Source organism: Terrapene carolina, unplaced genomic scaffold (genome assembly GCF_002925995.2).
Source record: "Terrapene carolina triunguis isolate 2854851 unplaced genomic scaffold, T_m_triunguis-2.0 Scaffold30, whole genome shotgun sequence".
Lineage (NCBI taxonomy): Eukaryota > Metazoa > Chordata > Testudines > Emydidae > Terrapene > Terrapene triunguis.
Genome location: NW_020664381.1, coordinates 8,632,997 through 8,647,866, shown reverse-complemented (window position 1 = coordinate 8,647,866; position 14,870 = coordinate 8,632,997). Strand labels below are relative to the sequence as shown.

General features: G+C 41.5%; 1 protein-coding gene across 1 annotated transcript in view; it reads right to left on the bottom strand.

Annotated features, from left to right (window-relative positions):
* Positions 1-986: 986 nt before the first annotated feature.
* Positions 987-14,870, bottom strand: part of LOC112118626 (synaptojanin-1-like) — a 122,226-nt gene continuing 108,342 nt past the window's right edge. Inside the window, 2 exon segments of the mRNA XM_029911417.1 lie at positions 987-2,391; positions 13,024-13,247. Coding sequence (XP_029767277.1) covers positions 1,537-2,391; positions 13,024-13,247 — 1,079 coding nt within the window. The 3' untranslated portion in view covers positions 987-1,536.

Below are 14,870 nucleotides of genomic sequence, written 5' to 3'. Positions count from 1 at the left end.
ATTTAGAAGTAGTATTGTCATTCTTTTGCTGCTATAAATGTAATGCTAGTAAACTATGATTCACTTACAAATGGTGCAGAAATAGCATAATTTGTTTGCTAATAAGCCAGTAAGTGCAGGTGTGTATGGTGGCTCACCCCCAATACATCTCATAATAAAATTTTGATGCATTCCATTTTTGATGAATGTTCACAACTTTTTTATATAAAAGTCATGTTATAAAAGATACTGTGAATGGTAAGGAACATTACCATTTCTTTAGCATACACAAGTGTTGCTAAAGAAATCTGTGCTATTTTAAATTCCTTCAAGATACCAAAATACCACATTTTATGTAAATACCGTGAACTCCAGAAAACCATAGAAACAGGACCAGTTGCATGTTTACAGTATCCTATGCGAAAAGATGTAACCTCCACTGACTTCAAAGCAGCACAACAAATGTGGCGTTTACAACCTCTGGGAGAGGGAAGAATGCTGATAGAACAGTACCGTTCAGCTCAGAGGGTTGCTGCTCTCCTGCTTTCTCTGCTGAAGGCAAGGTTTTGAAAATATAGCAGTTAGTAGAGAGGGACGAAACTGGGCACAATGGTGCCCAGAACACACTCCTGAAGTCACAGCATAATTGCCTATTTCCTCACCCAGATCTTTACAGAGGACGAGAAACTCTTCTGGAATGACTGGGACACAAAAATGAGATAGCAGGAGATAAAGTAATTGAAATACATTGCTCTCCATTGAGGGAGCCTGTTTTTAAAAATCAAAGCAAAAGATGAAAAATGGGATTTATTTTTTAAGGGTGAAGAGAAAGACTTTTGTAATATCAGTAGTTTCCAATTTCTGGGGGGAAAAAAAGCCTTTAAGAGAGTGATGAATAAATGAACGAAATTGAATACTAAATAGCTATTCTAAGTTTACATCAACAAATGGTGGAAATTACTAGACACAAAAGTCAATAAATTTAATATTGACTATATTAGTACATGAGGTCTTGTTTGTATTTTGAAAGTAACTATTTTAATTTGTGCCTCAAATTTAAATATAATTAAGCCTTACTAATCTCCATAACCTCTGTTATAAATTACTTTCTAAATAGTACCTGTCCACATTCAATATTTTGATTAAACTTTGGCTGGTCTTTGGTAAATATTTATAAATATCAGTTACCAAACAGTAAAAAGGGACTGGAAGGGTCTAACATGTGGAAGTCTCTTGAGCATTTTGAAATTCCTCTGAGAACAGAAATGAAACTGCTTCATAAACAAAAACTAATTTCCAAAAGTGTTATACATTCTATTAGGATTAACTAATCCTTTCAATATGATTACATCTAAATTTATAGTAATTGTGGACAATTCTTTTGTGCACTACCATATATACATATTCAAAATTTGTACACAAACAGTGGTTGCTATGAATAGAGTTAAGGTTCAGTGCATTTGACAATGAATATTGCACATAGAATAACCTCAATGCCCAATTATTCTTTTGGATACACCTACCAACAAACTTAAAATCTCTTGTATTTTAGAATGTCTATCTTTCTGTAAAATCTTGTGTTGGTGACACTTTAGGTGCCAACAAAGCAAAAGGATCTGCAGGGGATATGGTCTGGGTTATTCTTGATGGTACAGGAGGTGCAGGTGGTCTTCTTGCTGGCAGCGTATAGAAGGGATCAGTAGAATTCCAGTCATTATCAAAGGTAAAGTCTGAGCCAGGAAATATATTTGGTTCAGTGCCCACTAAATCTGGAAAACCAGTAGGTTTCCTGGAACTGACTCTCTTGAATTCTGTAACACATTCAGAGGACGTCTTTAGTTTTACACTGGAATCCTCCTCTTCCTCAAATGTTACCCATCCTTTTGGTTTTGCGTTTTTCACTATTGAAGATTTACTTTGCAAACAAAACTTGTCTTCAAAAGCACTGATAGAGAACATAGGCTTGCCTTTACTAGGATTGGGAGGATTTAGAGAGGGGAAAGGGTTATAAGCAGCAGGTCCTTCTATTAAAAGCTGTGAAGTTACTTCAGGTTCTTGGGTTTCAGTTCTAAATGGGTTTCCAGCATTAACAGTTCTTTCAGTGAAAGGATTTGTGCTGTTCAGTCTGGTAGCCAATGAATTTGGAGAGCTGCGTACATGTTCCTGGGATTTGCTATAGGCTGGATTAGGAGGCATTGCTGGCATGCAATTTACAGTATCCAAAGTGTTAACATTGCTTTGTGTTGCAGAAGGCAACCAAGTCAACTCCTTTTGGTTTAAAGTTGGAACAGGTGCTATTCGAACAGATGTCTGAACCTTTGATGCAGCAAGCAGATTAAATGACAGATCTTCAAAAGGGTCATTGTTTAATTGTGTTTCAAGTTTAATGCCATAGACTCCATTTGCGTTAATCTGTAAAGAAAACAAGGTGTTCAGTAGTAGCATTTCAGTTTGCTTTTAAGATCTTTATACTATGTCCCATTTCTCATTGTTCCTATGGCAAGAGTAGAAGCTTTGGGGCTTAAACAGAAGCTTCAATGCAGTTTAGTTATAATATATACAATGTACACATAGTAATGATGATTATGTGTTTTCTAGGCAACATTCTTTTAAAAATCCCATTTGCCAAGTGCACAAAGACAAATAACTCCTTAGTTCTTGTAAATATAAATATTTTACTCTTATTTGCTGATGCAACTTGAATACATTTCATGCAATTATCTGAATCAGACAAAGCACTACTACTGTACATCACATTTAACAAACTATAAAAATTACACTTTACCATTTGAAGAACTGGGGCAAATATGGTATATTCTAAACAACTGATAACACAGCACAGAAAAGGTTTTAAGTGCTGTGGGATCATTGTTTATTCACAATTTATAAAAAGGGTGATGTTATTAATATTTAAATATCACAATGAATGGAAAATTAGTGTTAGTAGTATATATTTTACTTTTAAAAAGCCTAAATTAAGGCACTCATTTCTCTGCACATGAAGTGATGATCACCAGCCTTTTAAAAAAAACAAAAAAAAACCAAAACAGAAAATTTATTTTAAATAGCAAGTTTTAATTGTTTAGAATATGACCAAACGAGAATAATAACAGTTTTCTCCATGCAACTTCCTCATCTTTTAAAAACGTATGAAAAAACATTCCTGCTTTTATAATTTCCTTGGGTGACCAAGGGTGTACAGTATAACCTTCACATTCTCTCTAACACTATCTAAAAAAAGCTCAAATTATGCTCCATAATTAACTAAAGTGAAGGAATTATGTTCAAGGTAAAATATTTGTTGAGATTCTCAAATTCATAAGCAACTCAAACTGTTAACATAGCTGTGTCTGCCTTAATTTGGAATTTTCAACCTGAAAATTCTTTTGTTAGTGAAAGTTTTGTTGAACTAGGACACTAACTGCAACCATCAACTAAAATTTAGCTTACAAAGAATCTACATTTGTTTATCTCACAATCTGAGTGTTATTTATTTACTATAATTACTTTCAGGCTGTTCTGACTCTTCAGAATTGTTTTATAAAGCAACATACTCGGTAGGCAGCAATGTACAATTATGGGATCATGTGCTTTATAAAGGCTAAGGCCTACTCTACTATTAAAAGTTTTGCCAGTATAGCTGCACCAGCAGCTTCTGCCAGGATAGCTTATCCCATTTAGGCAAGCAAAAGAAGCTATACCAACAAAAGCACTTTTAGACTAGAGCTTTTGCCAGCATAGAAATTTTGCAGACAAATCACACCTCAGCTGACACTGCTCTGCCTGCAAATGTTTCTAGTGTAGATCTGGCCTAATACAGATATCAATCTGTAATTAAAAAATAATGCATCATGAACTACACTACATAAATTGCAGGAGTAATTTGGGAAAAAATAGCATTAGACTATATACATTTAATAATTTTCATGGGGAATGTAGAAAAAAGGTAAAGCTAACTATAAGATGAATGTAAGCAGTCAACTACAGTTCAACATAGGTCTGCTTGAATCCCATGTTGATCAGGCAAGTAATTTAATTTTATGATGTCCAAAATCAACTACAACACAATTACTCTTTAATTTTAACTAGAAATATTTAAGTAATGTTGGTCAGAGGTCTTCAAAACAAATTCTTGTCTTTCACTGATTCACATATAAGGACTGAATTTTTTTATATTGAGGCAAGGAGTATATTTTACTTCCCAGGATAGCAGCTATTCTACTGTTTAGACTTTGAAAAGGTAAAATCTGTTTCTCATGAAAAGACACTTTCTGAAAGCTTCATCAAGTCTAAATTTGAGGTAATGGTACACGTTACTTCAAAGATCTATTTTGCCCTACAAAATAAACAAGCTGTGTAAGGCTTTAATTGGTTCATAAAAGATGATGAAGTCAAATTTTCACTATAGTGCTAGCAAATACAGCTAAGAGACTCCTTCTGTCAATATTCATCTATTAAGAAAGGAAAAAGCAAACTTTATGGCATGACAGTTATTTTAGTATGTGGACAAGTGGTTTTTAATGTGGATGAGACTGCAGATGTATGAAGCAAAAAAAGACTCATACATCTTTTCTGCTAGAAGAGATGGAGATCACATACAAGATTGGTAAGTAGTCAGGTACCTGTTACCCTGATGGTTGCTCCTGCTTGTGAAAGAAAAAAAAGACATCAAAGGAAAAAATTAGAGGAAAAATCCAAGGTACCTCACCAACCTCAATAATCCTCATTATCCAAAATGTTTTAAATACTATATTACGTGTGAAGAAAAATATGTCTGATGTTCTGTATACAACAGATACAAGATGAGAATATCAGTGGACTTAATATCCTTAATACCCTGAATTTTAAAATTTTGTTGAAGTAGAACTTCAACTGGAGCATAAGATTTTATAAATTTGATCAAGAAGGCTCAACAACATATTCCCTGGTTAATTTAAGTCAGATATTACTTTGACATTATCACATGCTATGGAGCAGTCTATGATTATTTTAAAAGACTTTTTCCAAGCACTTAGTCCACGTAGTTCATTTTGCAAGAGAGGGCCTATAACATTTAAATCTCACATTCTATCAGAAAATGTCATTTTACATTTAAAATGATCAGTTTTACCTTAGTTCTAAAGGTATTTTTTTATATTGCAACATTTTCATTATCCCTATAGTTATAGAACCCATGCAATTCATATTTTTACAGTAGTTTATTTTATAAAGACAACAGGAGTTTTAAGGTTTTCAAATGCACAAAAATTCAGTAATCTTTAATCAGAGAGTGGGATCTGGACCCATAAACTTTCAAAAGACTTGAACTTCAACTTAATATTTTCAATCCAAAACTCCTTTCAGAAGACTATATGTTGATAAATAAATGGGATAGCCATGGTTTCCATTCTATAATTAAATTCTACAAAGAAGAAAAATGAAAGATGAGAACAATAACTTAAGATCGAAATAGACATCTGAATTTTCCCTTGTGATTAATACAGATAAAACTTTAGAGTAAGATTCGGTCAGGACATTCACTGCACATATTTCACAAAGAATTTCAAGTTTTAAACTACATCAGAAAAGTTAAAAATATGGCTTTTGAAAATGATGTTTCAGAATCAATATTTAATCAGAACATTTAATACATTCTGCAGTACTTCTTGTGGCAGCTCAGGTGCCTCTATCACAATTTCATATCTACTTCTGAATACAGAATTGCAGAAGCTCTGATGTTCTGAGACATTTGTTTAACCATTTAAGTATATTTGTAGTCTATACATGTTGTGAAATGGAGATAAACTGTCATAACTACTATGCAAAAAAAAAAAAACCCTCCGAAGTGTGATAATCAAGTTTTGGTTATTTTTAAAACTATTTTTTTGTTATAAGTTTCCATCAGAAAAAAAAAATTAGCAGCCAAAGGTGCACAATGCAGGGAGTGATTCAGAGGCAGGGAGACGTGCAGGAGAAGGAAGAGGAAAGGTGGTATTTATAGGCTTTCAACTACAATTTAAAATCTTTAACCCATCAAAGACCCATGCAGCCCCCGTCTTAAGCATGAATAGGGATCAATTTAAGCACATGCTTAAGTGCTTTTAAAGTTGACACAATCTTTGATGTGAAAAAAATATCTAGAATGTTGGCATAAATGTAAAGCATCAATTTCTTGTTCCATAGAAAATTTCTTCTAAAAAAATGTTTCAATGCGTATTTGTTGATTTTCAGTCCAAGTAAGCAGTCCAGCAGCTGAGAATTACTGTACATTTAAGAGACCAAATTCACTGCTGGTGTAAGTGGACACAAGTACACTGATACTTTAAGGCAGTGGAGAATTTGGTTCAATATCTGGTTACCTGGAAGCGAAGTCCCTAATTGCTAACATTGATCTTTAGTATGTTATAGCTTAGGGAAGAATTTCAGCCTTTTGTGCATACACAATGTACTGCAAATGTGCTTTTATTTTTTTTTTTGGGGTAAGAAATGTCTAAAAAGAGAAGGTTATTCACCTTGTGCAGTAACTGAGGTTCTTCGAGATGGCTGTCCCTCTGGGTGCTCCACTTTAGGTGTCTTGGCGCCCTGTGCTTCTAGTCAGAGACTTTGGGTTGGCTGAGCTCACGCCGCCCCGAGTGGCTACCCCAGGCATGCAGCCAACCGCCACCCAGTTCCTCCTCTACCCCCAGAGGATCGAGTTGAAACTCTGAAGCAGAGGGGAGGAGGGTGGGTAGTGGAGCACCCACAGGGACAACCATCTTGAAGAACCTCAGTTACTGCACAAGGTGAGTAACCTTCTCTTCTTCTTCAAATAGTGTCCCTGTGGGTGCTCCACATTAGGTGACTGAAGAGCAGTGCCCCTTGGTGGAGAGGAGGGGCTTCAGAGTTGATTTACGTATGGTGGAGAGCACTACAGACTGAAGTGAGCATCTGCAGCTGACTGCTGTTCCAGGGCATAATGTTTGGTGAAAGTATGTGGCGATGCCCAGGTAGCTGCTTTACAAATATCAGTGATGGATACATGTTTGAGAAAGGCTATGAATGTGGACATAGCTCTAGTGGCGTGTGTGCGAAGTCCAGAAGGAGCTTGCAAATTGTAATTTTGGTAACGTAGCTTGCTACAATTAGAGATCCATTTAGAAAGTCTCTGTTTGGAAATGGTTTGGCCTCTTGATCGTTCTGTTGTGGATACAAATATAGCCTGGACGATTTTCTGAATGTTTTTGTTCTCTCTACATAGAGCACAAGAGCTCTGTGGATGTCTAGCATGTGACGGGATGCCTCCCTGTTGTAGGCGTGTGGCTTGGGGAAGAATACAGGTAAGTAAATGGGTTCATTGAGATGGAAGAGGGAGGCAACCTTGGGTATGAATTTAGGTGTGGGCGTAGGATTACTTTGTCCTTGTGGAATGTGGTATAAGGTGGGTGAGCCATTAGGGCACCCAACTCTCCCACCCTTCGTGCTGACATGATAGCTACTAAGAAGGCGACCTTCGTGTATAAGTGTAGGAACGAGCAGGTCGCTAGTGGTTCAAAGGGTTTGCCCATGAGGGCATGGAGAACCAGGTCGAGATCCCACACAGGGGTCAGGTCCCTTAATGTGGGATAAGTGTTCTCAATACCCTTGAGAAAATGCTTAGTCAGTGGATGGGTGAAGACCATGAGTCTGTCCACCTTGTCATGAAAGGCGGTGATGGCTGATAAGTGCACTTTGAGTGAGCTAGTCGAGAGGTCTGATTTTTTGAGTGTCAATATGTACTCGAGGATAGTGGGTAACGGGGCCAATTGTGGAATGATCTGCTTGTCTCAGCACCAAATGGAGAATCTTTGCCACTTGTGTGCGTATGTTTTTCGTGTGAAGAGATGTCCGCTGTTAAGTAGAATGTCTTGGACCTCCTTGGAGCAGCATGTTTCAAGTTTTGTCATCCCTGGATTAGCCATGCTTTAAGACAAAGTGTTGGAATGTTGGGGTGACTGAGGTGTCCTGCATCCTGTGTCAGTAGGTGAGACAGGAGGGGAAGGGTTCATGATCTGACAGACATCTGGGTCAGGTATGAGAACCATGTTTGTCTGGGCCATGTTGGTGTAATCAAGATGACCCTGGCTTTGTCTTGTCTGATCTTGTGTAGGACATGACGCAACAGGGGGATTGGGGAGAAAGCATACAGGAGTGGGGCCTCCCATTTGATGAGGAAGGCATCTTCAAGAGATTTGTGTCCCGTTCCCGCTCGGGAGCAGTATTGTGGGCACTTGGCATTGTGGGTCGTGGCGAAGAGGTCTAATGAGGGGAATCCCCATTATCAGAATATAGTTCGCAGAGTTTGTGGGTCAAGTTCCCACTCGTGCATCTGTGAGAAGAAGTTCCTGCTGAGGTCGTCTGCTGTGGCATTCTGGTTTCCAGGTAGTTAGGATGCCGTGATGTCTACGTTGTTGAAAATGCACCATTGCCAGAGGTGGACTGCTTCTGTGCAGAGCAGGTAAGATAGGGCCCCTCCTTGACGATGTATATAAAACATAGTCGCCAAGTTGTCCGTGAGAATCAGTTAAGTTGTGGATCGGGGGAGAAAGTGATGTCAGGCATTTCAAATTGCTTGGAGCTCCTGTAGGGACCATTGGCCCTGGATGGTGTTGTCGGCCAAGTGTGCCCCGCATCCTACCAGAGAGGCGTCCGTGGTGATAGTGACTGATGGGGTTTCCCTTTCGAAGGGAACGCCTGAGTGGACGTTTGTTTTGTCCACCATGTCAGTAAGTCTTTCACTCTGCTGGGCATTGTAAGCCGTCTGTTGATTGAGTGTCTGTGACAAATGTATACAGTGCATAACCAGGTTTGTAGACATCTCTCATGCAGCCTGGCATGTTTCACGACAAATGTCGTAGCCGACATGTGTCCTAGAAGTTGTAGATACGTTCTGGCAGACGTTTGTGGACTGTGTCTTACTGTTGTGATTAGGTTTGTTAAGGCCAAGAAACCGTTGTTGGGGTAGCCGTGCTGATGCCGTGACACAGTTGAGGTGTGCCCCTATAAAGTCCAGTTGTTGAATTGGGGTCAGGGTGGATTTCTGTAGGTTGATTTGTAACCCTGGGTTTGTAAATAGGGTTAGAGTGGCGTGAACTGCCTTGTTGTATATCGGTGCTTTTAACAGGCAGTCGTCTAGATAGGAAAATATTGTCACACCCTGCTTGCGAAGATGTGCTGCTGCCACAGCCAGTACTTTGGAAAAAACCTTTGGAGCCGTAGAGAGGCCGAAGGGAAGTACTTTGTATTGATAGTCTAGGTTGCCAAGAGTGAATTGTAAGAATCTCCTGTGCGCTAGGTGGATATTGACATGAAAATAAGCATCCTGTAGGTCGAGGGCTGAGAGTCAATCTCCTTTCTCCAATGCCGGAATTATGGTTGCTAGGGTTACCATCTTGAAGCGCTGTGTTCTCACGAACTTGTTCAGTTTGCGTAGGTCCAGAATAGGCCTCTATCCACCTGTTTTCTTCGGAGTGAGAAAGTAGTGCGAATAGAACCCCTAACCACTGTGCTGAATCGGTACTGGTTCCACAGCACCTAATTGTAGGAGATGGTGTAGTTCCTGCTGTAACAGGTGCTCATGAGATGGGTCCCTGAAGAGGGACGGAGAAGGGGGGTGGGTAGGTAGAATGGAAAGAAAGGGGATGGAATAGCCCTTCTGTATAATCTCCAGAACCCACTTGTCTGCAGTGATGATTCTCCAGACTGGGTAAAAGAGTGTAAGGCGTTCCCCAAATGGGCTGGAAATTAGACGTGACTCTGGGATTGGAGAATGTGGGGCTCGTGTGTACTCAACCAACACTTCAAAACGTTTGCCTAGAAGGGGATGGCTGAGATGTAGACGACTGGTCCTGCGTATGACGGCGTGTTGTCTGGCGCTGCTTGTGGAGTTGATCATAATGTCGTTGAAGCTGAGTGTGTGTATGGGGAAGGACGGAATCGTTGGTTGTAGAATCTGCCCTGTTTCTTTTTGTTTGCAGGGATATAGATACCAAGCATCTTTAATGTTGCACGGGAGTCCTTCAGGGTGTGTAAGGAGACATCTGTGCTCTCTGCAAACAATTTTTGCCCCTCAAAAGGTAAGTCCTCTACTGTCGTCTGGACCTCTCTGGGGAAGCCAGAGAGATGGAGCCATGAAGCCCTCCACATGACAACGGATGTGGCAATTGAGTGAACCGCTGTGTCAGCAGAATCCAGAGAAGCCTGCAGGGCAGTTCTGGCGACGAGGAAGCCTTCTGCTATATTGGCTTTATATTGTTCTTTTTTGTCAGGTGGGATGTGTTCAATAAAAGTTGACACCGGAGAAAAAAAATGTTGCGTGTGTACTTGGCCAGTAATGCAGAGTAGTTTGCTATGCGAAACTGGAAGGTCCCCGATGAATAGGCTTTCTTGCCGAAGAGGTCTAGGCATTTCCAATCTTTATCATAAGGGGTGGGTTTGATTTGATGTTGCCCCCTTTGATTAACTGCCTCTACCATCAATGAGTTTGGAGTAGGGTGGGTAAAGAAGAACTCAGCTCCTTTAGCCGGCATATAGTACTTCTTGTCAGATCGCTTACAAGAAGGTGGGGCCGTGGCTGACCGTGGCTGGAGTCTGCCTATGGTTTTTGCTGCATCCATGATGGCAGCATTAATGGGCAGTGCTATCTTGGCTGACGGAGAAGCTTACAATATATCTGTCAGCTTGTGTTGAGTCTCTGGTAACTCAGCCTGTGGGATGTCGAATGAATCTGCTACTTTTTTAAACAAATCATGAAAGGATTTAAAGTCATCTCCCAATGTGGGGGGAGGTGGCATTATTGTGTCATCCGGAGACGAAGTCAGGATGTGAGAGGGTGTCACCCTCCGGCCTGTCTGCAGATTCTTCAGCTTCCTCCTCCAGCAGTTCTGGGGAAGCCAGAGCAGATGGTGGAGGCAATTGCTGTGTCCTGGATCTGGATGGATTGGATGGCTGGGTTTTCTGGGCTCTATATAATGCTCAGGAGTCCCAGTATGACCACTGCGGCAGCAAGGCCATGGGAGGGGGCACCCATTGTGAGGTTGCCAACACACACCCTGTTGCTGAGCGGGTTTAGGAGAGGGGTGGTGAGATATGCCCACTCCTGTCTCCACTTCCTCCTCTTCATCACTGGAGAGAGGAGGGGCCAAGCCAGCAGGTGTATTGATAATGCTTGGCCCTGACCTGGCTGGGGTGCCATCGGTGCCAAAGAGTGGAGTTCCCAGGGTGGAAGCAATGAGGAGGTCCGCATGGCTGACAAACTGCTGCAGTACCGGGATACTCGGTGCCGGCAGTGCAGGCAAACTCAGGCTGGGAGGAACCAGTGTTGTCAGTGCCGCAGACCTGTCGCTATAAGGCTTAGTTTTGCTGTTGTGAGATTGCACAGGGTCTTTCGCTTCTTGGTACTGGATGGTCCAGGTGCCTCGCGGCCTGGTGCTCTGGGTGCCGTTGGTACTGCTGCAGTTTTTGTGGTCGGGGATGCCTTTCTTTTTAGGCTAATCTCGGTCTGGCGAGGAGTGAGACCGCTTGTTTGTGGCTTTGCTAGGACCAGGGTCCTTAGCAGCCATTTTTTAAGAGGACCCCATATCTGAAGCAGGTTGCAGGGATCTCTCCATCATTCAAAGTTTTAATTGGAGGTCCTTGGCCTTTCTTGTCTGTGCTGTGAGTTTCTTGCAGTGGGGACACTTCTGAGTAACGTGTCTCCCCCCCCGGGCAACGGACACACTGTGAGTGGCTGTCTGTCACTGGTATTGAGAGTCTGCAGGTCAGACAGTGCTTGAAACCTGGCGAGCCAGGCATGTCCGAGACTAGCTGAATAAAGAATAGGAATAGTCCCAGTCTAATGCCTCTTCAGGGACTATCCGCCTGAGGCAGGGAGAAAAAAAGGACAGTTTTTTGTTTTTTTTTAAAATGGGAAACGAAAGAAAAATGAAGGGAGATTAGCAATGAGGGAAATTAAACTGAGAAAAGGGCAGAGAATAAAGGAATATGAAAGTAGATAAGGGCGCTGCTGTCGTTCCAACCGAAATCAAGGGCGGTAGAGAAGGAACTGGGTGGCGGTTGCCTGCGTGCCTGGGGTAGCTGTTTGGAGTGGCGCAGGACGGCTGCCACGCGTGCGCAGCCAACCAGCGCACTGCTACCAAAAGTCTCCGACTAGAAGCGCAGGGTGCCAAGACACCTAAAGTGGAGCACCCACAGGGACACTCCTCGAAGAACTATTGCTTTTCTTAAACAAAGGGTTTGTTTTTAAATAAATACTTTAGCTAGTACACAGAACAGAGCATTCAATGTTACTGAATTAAAACGTCAAATTATTTTGGAGTATTGTATATTTTAATGAACACCAGGAAATAAACAGAATAAATGTACTTTAGTTAAAATTAGGACTCAGCATTCCAACCTTGAAATGTATTAGCTCCAGTATGAAGCTCCAAGTATTTCTGTGCAAGATTTAAATAGATACTTTTTCTTAAGAGATCTCTCTTAAGTTGCCCAGTCTGTAAGTTATAGATTTGTGTTATTGTGAAATGTATTCAATTTTAGAAAACACATTTTTCATATAAGGTATAAGATTATAATTCTATTGTTACATGACACGATGTAAGAACATGTACACCTCTACCCCGATATAACACGACCCGATATAACACGGTAAAGCAGCGCTCCGGGGGGGCGGGGCTGCACACTCCAGTGGATCAAAGCAAGTTCGATATAACGCGGTTTCACCTATAACGCAGTAAGATTTTTTGGCTCCCGAGGACAGCGTTATATCGAGGTAGAGGTGTAATTTATATTTTAGGTAACTGTATCAAAATTAAAAATTCTCAAGAAATTAAAAAAATTATATTCAGGGTTTAAATCTTCAGTCTACAAGGATAATATAGAATCACCTAAGGTTATTTTACTGCCGTGTTGTTATCCTTTTGTGCTTAAATATCCTAAGTTTAATCATTAATGGTACTTTTTTTTGTTCTGGGGCTTTCCCGTGATCTGTGATGTTAAGGCACGGTAGGCTGTGTTAAGGCACAACACTAAAAGATTCAGTTGTACGCTTACTTGCTGTTGTGAAGGAACCGATTCTGAAGGCAAGCTGTGGGATGACCTGCTCCGGGGAGGCGGTTGCGGTGGTGCTTCCAGATTCTGTGGAGGAGTTGTCTGAGAGGTATGCATCATCATAGGTATAAGAGGCTCTTGCATTTTTTGAACAGATGGTGGCTGAATGGTGGGTTGAAGAGGAACTACGGCCTGAGGTTTTAGTGGTTCAGGAAGCAATGGCGACCCTACAAATACATTTACAATGCATTTTATTAGAAATATATTCCGGATGTTTTCTCCATAAAAATGATTAATAAAATAGGTATCTAGGTAACTAAGGTCAAACATAAAATATATTTTGAAAATCACTGTTGTACAGATGCATACGCTGAACAATACATATTTAAGACCGTTTTATCAGTCAGTTTAGGATGGAAGCTGAAGGTGGTCCCTTTGAAAGTCAATTGGTCGTGTGCTCCTAAATCACCTGGGTGATTTGAAAATCCGAAGAGAACACTAGCGGTGCAGCCATCATGAGCACCAGGCCACCACAACACACAATTTGTTACATATTCCTCTTGGTACATTAAAAGTTACTTGTGAAATACAACTAAGGCAGGAGGTAGTACTGTGTCCAGGGCAAAATGAGGGAGCCCACTCCTGTATTTTCCACTCCATGCATCAGATGAAGTGGGTTCTAGCTCACGAAAGCTTATGCCCAGATAAATTTGTTAGTCTCTAAGGTGCCACAAGGACTCCTCATTGTTTTTGCTGATACAGACTAACACGGCTACGAATCCGAAACCTGTCACTTCTTAAGTACAGTAGCTCCTCACTTAAAGTCGTCCCGGTTAATGTTGTTTCATTGTTATGTTGCTGATCAATTAGGGAACATGCTTGTTTAAAGTTGTGCAATGCTCCCTTCTAATGTCGTTTGGCAGCCCTCTTCTTTGTCCACTGCTTGCAGGAAGAGCAGCCCATTGCAGCTAGCTGGTGGGGGCTTGGAACCAGGGTGGACCGGCAGCCCCCCATCAGCTCCCCGCTCCCCTAAGTTCCCTGTGCAGCAGCTGCCCAGCAGGCTAGCAGTTGCAGCTGTCCCTCCCCCCACTGCCATGTACTGCTCCTGCCCTCTGCCTTGGAGCTGCTCCCCGAGACTCCTGCTTGCTGTGTGGGAGGAGGGGGGGAGGGGAGGGAGAAGGGGGCAAATGTTAGTGTGTCCCCCTCCCCCCTGCTCCTGCACCCCGCTTACCCCATCTTCCATAGAACAGGGGGGACACCCGACAGGGTTCAGGATGGAGGGAGCTTCTGGCGGCAGCTGTGGTCTCAGCAAGCTGATCTAATTAACAAGGCAGTGGGGAATTGCGCATCTCTCTCTTTCTCACAGGGTGTGTGTCTCTGTCTGCGATGCTGTCTCCCCTCCCTCCATTCCTGCTGCCTTGTAGAGTGTGAGAGTTAACTCTTGAGGGCTCAGCCAATTGCTAGTTCATCATTTAGCAGTAAGACATTCCCTGGGAAATATCCCACCCTCTGACTCCTCCAACTCAACCAAGCTTCACAATCATCATCACTGTGTACCAGGATTAAATTGTTTGTTTAAAAGTGTGGGTGTGTGGGTGTTGAAAAAAAATTCCCTGGAACCTAACCCCCTGATTTACATTAATTCTTATGGGGAAATTGGATTCGCTTATCGTCGTCGCATTTTTCAGGAGCATAAATGCAACGTTAAGTGAGGAGTTACTGTTGTTTCCCTCTAAAAGCACATTGCACTTGAGGCTCCATGATCTACACTGGCTGCTAGTTTATTTCTAAGTGCAGTTTAAGGCATTAGCTGCTGACTTAGATTATTCCATGCATTATGGAATAATGAA